Raw genomic sequence first — 13740 nt, forward strand, 5'->3', positions numbered from 1 at the left:
TGTTGTGACAGAGAAGTCTGGGGAAAAATATATCCATAACTGTTATAGTGAGGCCCGTATCTGAATGAATTTGTTGTGACAGAGAAGAGGACGTTCAACCCTTCAGGGATTTGACCGTTTTCCAGAATTTAGCCGGGTTCCCATGACAATCCGAACGAGCGGTTACATAATAATCAGATTTAGCCTTTCTGATTTGTCTTACACAATGATTCCTCAGCTGCTTAAAAGCTTGCCAGTCCGAGCCTAAACCTGTGTTCCTGGCCTTGACCCAAGCATTATATATTTTATGAATAATACTTCTATATACTTCTGATACTTCTTCTGATTTTGATTCCAGGGCCGTGTAGGCTTGGTCACCAGCTGGGTTAGGTTTAGATCATTACACATGCCTTTTAGATTTAATTTTAGATTGCTTTTCCCAATCATAATTTAGGTCACCCAGGATAATAACTTCTGATTTAGTAAAATAAGACAACAAACTAGTTAACTCCTTGACCACTATAACAGTTATGGATATATTTTTCCCCAGACAAGATGTCTTCTACATTGTGTCTTTGGCTGCATTGTCTTTCGGTATCGGCCTTGCTTATCAGCTATGTAATCAACATGAAGGGCCGGTGTTGTGCTATGTAACCAACATGGAGGGCCAGTGGTGGGCTTTGTAACCAACATGGAGGGCCAGTGGGAGGCTATGTAACCAACATGGAGGGCCAGTGGTGGGCTTTGTAACCAACATGGAGGGCCGGTGTTGTGCTATGTAACCAACATGGAGGGCCAGTGGTGGGCTTTGTAACCAACATGGAGGGCCAGTGGGAGGCTATGTAACCAACATGGAGGGCCAGTGGTGGGCTTTGTAACCAACATGGAGGGCCAGTGGTAGGCTTTGTAACCAAAATGGAGGGCCAGAGGTGGGGTGTGATTGTGGACCCACCATGACTGGGAGAGAAGACGTCGTCTGCAGCGTTTAGACACAACATGGGCACCTGCACAGACTTGAGCCTGTGGATGGGACTGGCATCATGGTAGTAGTCATCATTGGTGGGGTAGCCAAACATTATAGACGTGAACCTCTCATCAAACTCACGGAGGGTCTTGGCCTGCAGGGGGGTTGGGATAAAGTCAAATTAAAAGGTGACATCCGGCAACAAAACAGTGGCTTGAGAAAGTATTCACCCCTTGGCTATTTTGTTGCCTTACAACCTGGAATTAAAATAGATTTTTGGGCGGTTTGTATCATTTGATTTACACAACAACATGCCTACCACTTTGAAGATGCAAAATATATTTTATTGTGAAACAAACAAGAAATAAGACAACAAAAAACAGAATTTGAGCATCCATAACTATTCACCCCCCAAAGGCAATACTTTGTAGAGCCACTTGTTGCAGCAATTACAGCTGCAAGCCTCTTGGGGTATGTCTCTATAAGCTTGGCACATCTAGCCACTGGGATTTTTGCCCATTCTTCAAGGCAAAACTGCTCCAGCTCCTTCAAGTGGGATGGGTTCCACTGGTGTACAGCAGGCTTTAAGTCATACCACAGATTCTCAATTGGATTGAGGTCTGTGCTTTGACTAGGCCATTCTAAGACATTTAAATGTTTCCCCTTAAACCACTCAAGTGTTGCTTTAGCAGTATGCTCAGGGTCCTTGTCCTGCTTGAAGGTGAACCTCCGTCCCAGTCTCAAATCTCTGGAAGGCTGAAACAGGTTTCCCTCAAGAATTTCCCTGTATTTAGCGCCATACATCATTCATTCAATTCTGACCAGTTTCCCAGTCCCTGCCGATAAAAAACATCTCCACAGCATGATGCTGCCACCACCATGGTGTTCTCAGGGTGATGATATGTGTTGGGTTTGCGCCAGACATAGCATTTTCCTTGATGGCCAAAAAGCTAAATTTTGTCTCATCTGATCAGTGTACCTTCTTCCATATGTTTGGGGAGTCTCCCACATGCCTTTCGACAAAAACCAAATGTGTTGGCTTATTTTTTTTCTTTAAGCAATGGCTTTTTTCTGGCCACTCTTCTGTAAAGCCCAACTCTGTGGAGTGTACGGCTTAAAGTGGTCCTATGGACAGATACTCCAATCTCCTCTGTGGAGCTTTGCAGCTCCTTCAGGGTTATCTTTGGTCTCTTTGTTGCCTCTCTGATTAATGCCCTCCTTGACTTGTCCGTGAGTTTTGGTGGGCGGCCCTCTCTTAGCAGGTTTGTTGTGGTGCCATATTCTTTCGATTTTTTAAATAATGGATTTAATGGTGCTCCGTGGGATGTTCAAAGTTTCTGATATTTTTTTATACCCCAACCCTGATCTGTACTTCTCCACAACTTTGCCCCTGACCTGTTTGGAGAGTTCCTTGTTCTTCAACACTGCTTGCTTGGTGGTGCCCCTTGCTTAGTGGTGTTGCAGACACTGGGGCCTTTCAGAACAGGTGTATACTGAGATCATGTGACAGATCATGCGACACTTAGATTGCACACAGGTGGATTTTATGTAACTAATTATGTGACTTATGAAGGTAATTGGTTGCACCAGATCTAATTTAGGGGCTTCATAGCAAAGGGGGTGAATACATATGCACACACCACTTTTCTGTTTTTTATTTTATTAAAAAATAATAATAATAATTGTAATTATTGTTTTCATTTCACTTCACCAATTTGGACTATTTTGTGTATGTCCATTACATGAAATCCAAATAAAAATCAATTTAAATTACAGGTTGTAATGCAACAACATAGGAAAAACACCAAGGGGGTGAATACTTTTGCATGGCACTGTATGCTTTCAACAACATTGGCAGCAGCCTAACATGGCGATTAGGAGCGGACTTGAAATTCCACGAAATTAGTTCCTTTCGCATTCCTTTGATATTTTAATTATAAATTGTGCACCAATATGGAATTTTAAAAGCCTATTATATTAAATGAAGTGGTCTTTAATATAGATCACATGGAGAATTCCATAAATCTCGATTTTTAAAGATAAATAAAGGCTTGCCAAAGTGCTAAAATGCAGCATTTCACCATCATTGTAAAGCATTTGTGATTTTGATGCTTTGACAAAGTCATTTCTGAAGATTAAAATGAATAATGTGTGTGATTAGTGATTAATTCATGTCTGTCCCTCATTTTAAGGTCACCTCTGTTACATGAACTGAACTCCCGTCTTAATATGGTGAAACTATTTATTTGTAAATATTTTTTTCAAAAGTAACATTGAATTTTTAATAGTCATCGTGTAAAAGCAGGTGAGCTGGCTCTACTCTTTTTGGCTATTTTCCGGTGTTTTGTGGTGGAAATTGAGCGGGTCGAGCATAACATCAACCCTGTTCTTTTTTTACATTTGAGTAATTTAGCAGGCACTCTTATCTAGTGCAATTTACAGTTGGTTCATTCATCTTAAGATAGCTAGGTGGGACAACCACATATCACAGTCATAGTAAGTCTATTTTTCCTCAATAAAGTAGCTATCAGAAAAGTTAGTAAGGAAAAAAACAAACAAGCCCATAAATATACAGGCTTGAAATGTTTTAGAAATTTCATTTTTTTGTGAAGCTTATTTTCAATTGCCACTCTCTGTTGCACACAACAATCTTCCATTCCCCTTGTCACGAGGGGATTTATGGCTGATTTAAGATTAAATTGTCAACCCTGTTATGGACAACCCTATTACTTTATTTGGCTATTATTAGGAACTTACTATAGTCATTTTTTAAATTGTACCTCTTGAGATGGGAAATTTGTTTTTTTATGAAGCTGAACATGTGCTCCTTATGACAGAGTGTAAACATTTTGTGAAATCAAACTTTTTTTTGACCAAGTTACACTTCTCAAAGGCACCAAATTGGTGGAACATTCCAGATGGGTTGCTTTTACTTTGATTGTATTAGAAGAGGTCATTAAAAAGGTTGTGCATTTTACCTTCATCACATGATCAATGTCGTAACTCTTCTCAAGCACAGATTTGTGTCTAGAGGAGAGAAAAACACAAGGAAGCAGGAAGTAGGTTTGCTTCAATGGGGAACATAGGGAAGCATGTGGGTTTGCTTCAATATCCATTGGCAATGTCCATTAAATGACTTGGGCCTGACAGTGGAGTACCGAGTGCTTAGCACTGTGACAACTGCTGCTGTAAAAATGGATTTATAAAATACATTTGATTGATTGAGATAGGAAAATATTCCAAGAGAGAGAGAGAGAGAAAGAGAAAGAGCTTTTAGCTGTTAGCTTTTAGAGCCCAACCTCAGGGGTCGCTAAAAGCTAACATCTAAAAGCTAAACAATGTAGCTCTGTGCAACTAAGAGCTAAGAGCTAATCTAGGCAAATCCTCCAGCCTGCTACGGCGAACACCCACCTGTCCACGCCCGCCTGCAGGCAGCTGGTGAGATAGGAGTTGAAGAGAAAGCGGTCCAGAGGCTTCTCCAATGACGCTGTGCACTCAAACACATCCCAGCCTGCCGAGAACACAACCACACCTTTCAGACACGTCTCTCTGCCCTTCCTCCCCAGGTAGTTCGCCAGCATCATCCTGGGATTAGAAAGACAGGGAGAGGGTAGGGGGAGAGGGGAGAGGATGGTGGAGGGGAGAGGGGAGAGAGGGTGTGGGAGAGGGGTGAGGGGAAACCCTCACTTAGGTAGGGGATTATAGCTGTAATACCTCTTTTGACATCGTGTAAGTACTACTGAGAGGCTGAACTCTCTGAATCAAATGAAAAGTGGTGTTTCTGACAGGGGAAAGGAGGAGGCTGCAAAATAAAATAAAATACAATACATAACCAACCCATGACAACATTTCTGCTGGTGAGCGTTTACCTCAGTTTTTGAGAAATCAATATAAACATATAGATGGGACAACCAAGTACTTTCCAAGCTCTACATAAAAGGTGGTAACTTTAGACTGACTCCCACAGTTCAGTGAAGTGATACTATAGTATAGTATTGCTCCATACATCAATACGGTAGCCTACATCAACACATGATTTATATAGTCTGAGTAATGCATGGAGCTCTCAGGATTTGGGCCATAGTGTCACTTCCATTGAAGAGAGAAAACATGAAGAGGCACCTACTAACCCGCCCATGGAGACCCCAGCAGCCATGAGAGGGGCGTCCTCATTTGTCCTCTGGATGTGTTCGATGACCGCCTCCAGGTCCTCTGTGTTGGCAGCACAGTATGTTCTGGGAGTCTGGTAGCACACAAAGATAAGAAGAGTTAACTCTGAGTGTGTGTGTGTGTGTGTGTGTGCGTGCGTGCGTGCGTGTCCCTTTTAGTGGTACAGCACAGTTTTGCTGTTAGATTGACTTTCAACCGTAAGGAGGAAAGTACTACAAAGTAAAACACACACACACACACACATGCAAATATCACTGCGACCTCTGCATGTGCACACACTGTTCCGGCGATCTATATTCAGATGTGCAGAGAAATCATACTGTAAATGAATTACACGCAAGCCTTCACACCCTCCCTCACACATGTGCACAAACTCTGCTTGTGACTTGAAGGCCAAACACTCTCCATGATGCTATACAGTATATTCATCATGCTGGATTGGAATGAGTGGTAGAAAAATGAGCTCTGGCATTACAAATGGCTGACTCAGGGACAGGGGCTATTTAGAGTTAAAGCAGTAGCAAACAAAGGAGGAGGTATACTGTAATAACATTTAAGCCTGCTGCTGGACAGCCTTTTTCAGATACTGGCCAGTAGTATCTGTCTATCACAAGCACTATCGATTAATGCAAGCATTCTTCTATCACATTGAGCAAGCGATCCACTCACAGTGAAATAACACCACAGACATGGAGAACAATAATGGACCAATAAGGTTAGAGAAAAGAAAATTAGTAAAACACTAACTGAATTCAAACACCTGTTCAATCTAATCCTAGAACAGATAGGGAATAAAAAGAAGAGGCATCTCGATTTCTCGGGATAGGCAGGGTTGGGTTGGTTACTTTCTAAAAGGTGGTCAAATCATATTTAATTTGTCACAAGCGCCAAATACCTTACAGGGAAATGTTTACTTACAAGCCCTTAACCAACAATGCAGTTTTCCAACAATTATAGGAATTATGGGACTATTTCCCTCTATACCATTTGTATTTCATTAACCTTTTTACTATTGGATGTTCTTATAGGCACTTTAGTATTGCCAGTGTAACAGTATAGCTTCAGTCCCTCTCCTCGCTCCTCCCTGGGCTCGAACCAGGAACACAACGACAACAGCCACCCTTGAAGCAGCGTTACCCATGCAGAGCAAGGGAAACAACCACTCCAAGGCTCAGAGCGAGTGACGTTTGAAACGCTATTAGTGCGCTAACTAGCCAGCCATTTCACTTCGGTTACACCAGCCTCATCTCGGGAGTTGATAGGCTTGAAGTCATAAACAGCGCAATGCTTGATGCACAACGAAGAGCTGCTAGCAAAACGCACGAAAGTGCTGTTTGAATGAATGATCACTTGCCTGCTTCTGCCTACCACCGCTCAGTCAGATACTTAGATACTTCTTGTATGCTCAGTCAGATTATACTCAACGCAGGACACGCTAGATAACATCTAGTAATATCATCAACCATGTGTAATTAACTAGTGATTATGATTGATTGATTGTTTTTTATAAAATAAGTTTAATGCAAGCTAGCAACTTACCTTGGCTTACTACATTTGCTTAACAGGCAGTCTCCTTGTGGAGTGCAACAAGAGGCAGGTCGTTATTGCGTTGGACTAGTTAATAAGAACACATTCTTATTTTCAATGACGGCCTAGGAACGGTGGGTTAACAGCCTTGTTCAGGGGCAGAACGACGGATTTTCAGCTTGTCACCTCGGGGGATCCAATCTTGCAACCTTACAGATAACCTCTTGGAACTACCCATCCCGGATCAGGGAGAATTGTCATCAACTACAGTAATTAGCATAGCGCAACGGTCAAAAAATATTGCTAGAAAATATTCATATTCATGAAATCACAAGTGAAATATAGTGAAACACAGCCTAGACTTTTGTTAATCACCCTGTCATCTCAGATTTTGAAATTATGCTTTACAGCCAAAGCTAGGTCATCATTGAAAATAAGAATGTGTTCTTAACTGACTTGCCTAGTTAAATAAAGATTAAACAAAAGGTGTGAAAAAATACATTCGGTGTCCAAAAATACAGATTTGCGATTGTTATGAAAACTTGAAATCGGCCCTAATTAATCGGCCCTTCCGATTAATCGGTTGACCTCTAGTTTGGACCATTCTAGTTTGTTGGTGATGTGGACACCAAGGAACTTGAAGCTCTCAACCTGCTCCACTACAGCCCCGTTGATGAGAATGGGGGCGTGCTCGGTCCTCCTTTTCCTGTAGTCCACAATCATCTCCTTTGTCTTGATCACGTTGCGCGAGAGGTTGTTATCCTGGCACCACCCGGCTAGGTCTCTGACCTCCTCCCTATAGGCTGTCTCATCATTGTCGGTGATCAGGCCTACCACTGTTGTGTCATCAGCAAACTTAATGATGGTGTTGGAGTCATGCCTGGCCATGCAGTCATGAGTGAACAGGGAGTACAGGAGGGGACTGAGTACACACCCCTGAGGTGTCCCCATGTTGAGGATAGGGTTTCTGGGATAATGGTGTGAGCCATGACCAGCCTTTCAAAGCACTTCATGGCTACATACGTGAGTGTTACGTGTTGGTAGTCATTTAGGCAGGTTACCTTGGTGTTCTTGGACAGAGGGACTATGGTGGTCTGCTTGAAACATGTTGGTATTACAGACTCAGTCAGGGACAGGTTGAAAATGTCAGTGAAGACACTTGGTCAGTTGGTCAATGTTTGCTCGGAGTACACGTCCTGGTAATCCATCTGGCCCTGCGGCCTTGTGAATGTTGACCTGTTTAAAAGGTCTTACTCACATTGGCTACGGAGAGCGCGATGACACAGTCATCCAGAACAGCTGATGCTCTCATGCATGCTTCATTGGTGAATGCCTCGAAGCCATAGAAGTAATTTAGCTCGTCTGGTAGGCTCGTGCCACTGGGCAGCTTGCGGCTGTGCATCCCTTTGTAGTCTGTAATAGTTTGCAAGCCCTGCCACATCCAACGAGCTTCGGAGCCGGTGTAGCACGATTCAATCTTAGTCCTGTATTGACGGTATGCCTGTTTGATGGTTTGTCGCAGGGCATGGCGAGATTTCTCATAAGCGTCCGTGTTAGAGTCCCGCTCCTTGAAAGAGACAGTTTTACCTTTAGCTCAGTGTGGATGTTTCCTGTTATCCATGGCTTCTGGTTGGGGTATATACGTATGGTCACTGTGGGGACGACGTCATCAATGCAGTTATTGACGAATCCAGTGACTGATTTGGTGTATTCCTCAATGCCATCGGAAGAATCCCAGAACATATTCCAATCTATGCTAGCAAAACAGTCCTGTAGCTTAGCATCTGCGTCATCTGACTACTTCTTTATTGACCGAGTCACTGGTACATCCTGCTTCAGTTTTTGCTTGTAAGCAGGAATCAGGAGTATATAATTATGGTCTGATTTTCCAAATGGAGGGCGAGGAGGAGCTTTGTACGAATTTCTTGTGTGGAGTAAAGGTAGTCTAGAGTTTTTTCCCTCTGGTTGCACATTTAACATGCTGTTAGAAATTGAGTAAAACGGATTTGAGTTTTAAGTCCCCAGCCACTAGGAGCACCACCTCTGGATGAGTGTTTTCCTGTTTGTTTACGGCCTTATACAGCTCATTGAGTGCGGTCTTAGTGCCAGCATCGGTTTGTGGTGGTAAATAGACAGCTATGAAAAATATAGTTGAAAACTCTTGGTAAATAGTGTGGTTTACATCTTATCATGAGATACTAGGCGAGCTAAACCTAGAGACTTCATTAATGTTAGATTTTGTGCACCAGCTGTTGTTTACAAATATACACAGACCGTCACCCCTTGTCTTCCGGAAGCAGCTGTTCCATCTTGCCGATGCAGCGTAAACCCTGCCAGGTGTATATTATCCATGTTGTCCTTCAGCCACGACTCAGTGAAACATAAGATATTACAGTTTTTAATGTCCCGTTGGTAGGATATTCGTGATCGTAGCTCATCTATTTTGTTATCCAATGAATGTACGTTGGCTAATAGGACTGATGGTAGAGGCAGATTACCCTCTCACCGTCAGATCCTTACAAGGCACCCCAACCTACCTTTATTTAACTAGGCAAGTCAGTTAAGAACAAATTCTTATTTTCAATGACGGCCTAGGAACAGTGGGTTTACTGCCTGTTCAGGGGCAGAACAACAGATTTGTTCCTTGTCAGCTCGGGGATGTGTACTTGCAAACTTTCAGTTACTAGTCCAACGCTCTAACCACTAGGCTACCCTACATCCCCGTTATCTCTTTCTCATGTTAATGATGGGGATTTGGGCCTTGTCGGGTGTCTGAAGTAAATCCTTAGAGTCCGACTCGCCAGAGATAAAAACTTCATCCAGTTTCATTTTTAATTTCACCTTTATTTAACCAGGTAGGCTAGTTGAGAACAAGTTCTCATTTGAGGTGAGTAATCTCTGTCCTGATATCCAGAAGCTCTTTTCAGTCATTAGTGACAGTGGCAGAAACATTATGTACAAAATAAGTTACAAATAACATGAAAAAACACACACAACAGCACAATTGGTTTGGAGCCTGTAAAATGGCATCTATATCCTCTGGTGGAAATTCGTTACAGTTACTGTCCAAAAATTGTAATCAGTAACGTAACTTTTGGATTACCCAAACTCAGTAACGTAATCTGATTACTTTTAGATTACTTTCCCCTTAAGAGTCATTTGACGAAGACAATAATGTACGTTACCAATTGAACAAAATCTATAGAAGGATATATCGTTGTTTAAGTTTACAAAGCTGTGCTATGTTGTACCTAAAACCCACTGAAATAACAGTAACTTACATTACATTGACTTAAAATAACCTTGAGGATGATGCAGGTTTTATAACCTCCCTGACATCATGATTTAACATGGCCTATTTCTCAGTCAGACATTTCCTCTTTCTCTCTGGCTGCATACTGGGACTACCAGTATCTTTCTTCATCAATATTCTTGCACAAAGTTCAGCCTGAATGTTTTTTCACAGCAGCCATATCCAGTTGATGTGTCTTCATAGCCTACATTCAAGTAAATTACTTGAGTGGAGTAGGAACTCTACTGGTGCTTTTCCAATGAGACTTACCCCCACAGCAATGGGCCGCCAGTGTTTTATGTTATTGTAAGCTCTGGTGTTATTGTGTTTCCATCAGGAGTGTGACACTAAAGACTAATCAACAACCTCTGCATCATTCAAGACTTGCTTTGTGAGAAGATGTTAAAGTTCACAGTTAGCCATGGTTATGTAAATTCCAGCTGAAAAGTATCCAGGGCCTTGCCTTGGCCCCAAGAGCAGGTCCGACTGAGCCATGGCCCAATGAGACACGGATACTGGCCCACGTAGATAGAAACAGAAAGGTCTGAGCCTTTTAGGTAAAACACTGAGGTAAATCCTGTATGGAAATATGCCATACTGGTAATGTTGCAACAATAATAAAAACAGATTGAAACAATTTCCTTTTCAATGATACAGTAATAAAGTTGTCTACTACAATACAGATACAATATAAAGTTCAAAGTCCAATAACCATCCATTGAAACATGATGTGAATTAAATGGACCAACTAAAGCATTTATTGTCTGTTAAATGCTAAGACTAACGGAGGCGGTTCGAGACCTGAAGAATTGCATTAGCTCCGAAAGGTAATGCTTAGACTTTAACTGAGCGGGCTACCACACTATTGTGGTGTGTGAGTGGGGGGTCGGTGTGGAGTTAGGGCAGTAGCCCTAGTTGTGGCCAAGCAAAGGGCACTTCTCACAGAGCAGGACATTCATTCTAACACTGTGTCCTATTTAAACAATGGACGCCATTCACACTCAACTGGCTGCAGAGAAAACAGTCACAAAGGCGTATGGAAGTGTAGTCATTTACATAAAACTTCAACACAATTCCTCAAAGTTAATGGAAGGATGAGAATTCCTTTCTTACAACCACGTTATGTAGTGCTATAGTTGTAATCATTCTTCACATATGCACCCATAGAGATCCTACTAAGTTAGTAGTATTGTAATTCCTAATTCTGTGTGTGCACTACAGTATTGGCCCAGTTTGGCAACTGAGAATAGCCCTTTCAGATGAAGCACTGGCCTGGGGTCGCCGTTGTAATATTAGAACTCGTGTGTGTGTTTGAGTGTGTTTGTGTGTGTGTTCTTGCTTGCGTGCATGTGTTTGTGTCTATGTGACTGCACATGTGAATACAACAAGTACAAGACACAAAACAACCCATTCATTCATTCTGAGAGCACAGATCTCAAAAGGGACATTGGACGAATTGTGGCCACATACTATGGTATGATACAAGATTCCAATTGTGGATTGGCTGAGCTGTTTGGGTGACACTGGTATGTAATATAATTACCCACTGGGCACAGACAAGTTCAACGTCTAGTTTTGATTTACCTTTGGTTGAGTTGTCAATTAACGTGAACTCAACGTGAAATCATGCCATTGGGATTGAGGTTAAAAGTTGGGTGAAAAAAAATACAAAATGCCCTCGACTTTTTGCAAATCCAATCAGTTTTCCCATGTTGATTCAACGTCCTCACATAGATTTTTTGGGGTTGAAATGACGTGGAAACCATGCTGATTCAGCCAGTTTTTGTCTAGGGCAAATGCACATTTTTTAACCAGTCAGAATCTTTTGAATAGCATTATAGTCCTTCCTCACTTCAATGAAGATTGACAGTAGAGTAAAGAGCTAATTGTTGGCTAAATATATATATATTTTTATTTCACCTTTATTTAACCAGGTAGGCTAGTTGAGTACAAGTTCTCATTTACAACTACGACCTGGCCAAGATAAAGCAAAGCAGTTCGACACAAACAACTACACAGAGTTACAGATGGAATAAACAAACATATAGTCAATAATACAGTTGAAAAAGTCTATATACAGTGCGTGCAAATTAGGTAAGATAAGGGAGGTAAGGCAATAAATTGGCCATGGTGACCTATTACAATATACCAATTAAACACTTGAGTGATAGATGTGCAGAAGATGAATGTGCAAGTAGAGATACTGGGGTGCAAAGGAGCAAGATAAATAAATAAATACAGTATGGGGATGAGGTAGTTGGATGGGCTATTTACAGATGGGCTATTTACAGATGGGCTATGTACAGTGATCTGTGAGCTGCTCTGACAGCTGGTGCTTAAAGCTAGTGCGGGAGATATGAGTCTCCAGCTTCAGTGATTATATATGAACGGAAATAGATTCAAAGATACATCTTGTGGGTCTTCGTGAAGACAGGACAGGGAAAGCTCATTCTGCTCTATGGACCAGTGCTGGAATACACTATCTGTCCACTTAATAATTCCTGCTATGTGATAACATCGTCTGTCTGCACACTGTCTGGACTAGGCTCCTTGTGGGTTACCCAATATACTATGGGTTACACATGCCACGTGTGACACAGACACAGACATGCTATGGGGTGCTGAAGAATAGCTCCAATCACAATGCAAGGGAAAGCATGCACTCTGCCAGTGACAACTGCACAGGCATGTGGAGTAGAGTGCCAAAAGGATGTAGTTCCTATGTCGTTGTGTCATGTTGTGAGTGTTTGCATATCTGTGTAGATTAAGATGCCTTTTGATTGGACATGAAGATGCATTTTGATTGTACAGAGTAATATAATCATTGAACAATTGTATGTTTTTGAATGCATGTCTGAATTGAAAACATAAAAGTCATACATGCAAAAATCCTTTTAAACTGTACTATGAATATTAGATTCTTACCAAGAGAGTTTCACCAGACACCCCTCTGTTGTTGAATACCGCACACCTGAAACACAACAAAAACATGCACTAAATAAACCTTTCAAATCCTTTCATTGAATTGCATTCCTTGCATTAGTTTCACCAATTTACATGTTGTGTCATAATAATGTTCTAAATTCCAGGTGCACTGTCTTCCAGGTGCATTCTCTTACAGGTGCACTGTCTTCCAGGTGCATTCTCTTACTGGTGCACTGTCTTCCAGGTGCATTATCTTACAGGTGCACTGTCTTCCAGGTGCATTCTCTTACAGGTGCACTGTCTTCCAGGTGCATTCTCTTACTGGTGCACTGTCTTCCAGGTGTATTCTCTTACTGGTGCACTGTCTTCCAGGTGCATTCTCTTATAGGTGCACTGTCTTCCAGGTGCATTCTCTTATAGGTGCACTGTCTTCCAGGTGCATTCTCTTATAGGTGCACTGTCCTCCGGGTGCATTCTCTTACTGGTGCACTGTCTTCCAGGTGCATTCTCTTATAGGTGCACTGTCTTCCAGGTGCACCAGGTGAACTGCCACCAAACAATGTTTAAACAAATGGACTTCACAGCAGTGAAAAGGGAATAAGGTGGATATATAAAGAAACCAGTGGAGGCTGCTGAGGGGAGGACTGCTCATAGTAATGTCTAGAACGGAGCAAATTGAATGGCATCAAACACATAGAAACCATGTCTTTAATACTATTCCACTCACGGGGCCACAGTGACTTCCAACCCCTCCTGTCTCAGCCTCCAGTAATTATGCTGCACTAGTTTATGTGTCGGGGGGCTAGGGTCAGTCTAGGCTAAGGTCAGTTATATCTGGAGTATTTCTCCTGTCTTATCCGGTGTCCTGTTTGAATTTAAGAAT

At 41.9% G+C, this 13740-nt stretch overlaps 1 protein-coding gene across 1 annotated transcript in view; it reads right to left on the reverse strand.

Moving 5' to 3' along the window:
- The window catches only part of LOC110530506 (phospholipase ABHD3), a 38587-nt gene that overhangs the window by 11052 nt on the left and 13795 nt on the right, over positions 1-13740 (reverse strand). Inside the window, exons 4-8 of the mRNA XM_021613649.3 lie at positions 12858-12903; positions 5074-5186; positions 4355-4528; positions 3922-3970; positions 932-1097 (exon numbers count right to left, since the gene is read on the reverse strand). Coding sequence (XP_021469324.1) covers positions 932-1097; positions 3922-3970; positions 4355-4528; positions 5074-5186; positions 12858-12903 — 548 coding nt within the window. The remainder of the gene's footprint in view (positions 1-931; positions 1098-3921; positions 3971-4354; positions 4529-5073; positions 5187-12857; positions 12904-13740) is intronic.

This window comes from Oncorhynchus mykiss, chromosome 8, assembly GCF_057628025.1.
Source record: "Oncorhynchus mykiss isolate SJ-2025 chromosome 8, ASM5762802v1, whole genome shotgun sequence".
NCBI classification, from domain to species: domain Eukaryota; kingdom Metazoa; phylum Chordata; class Actinopteri; order Salmoniformes; family Salmonidae; genus Oncorhynchus; species Oncorhynchus mykiss.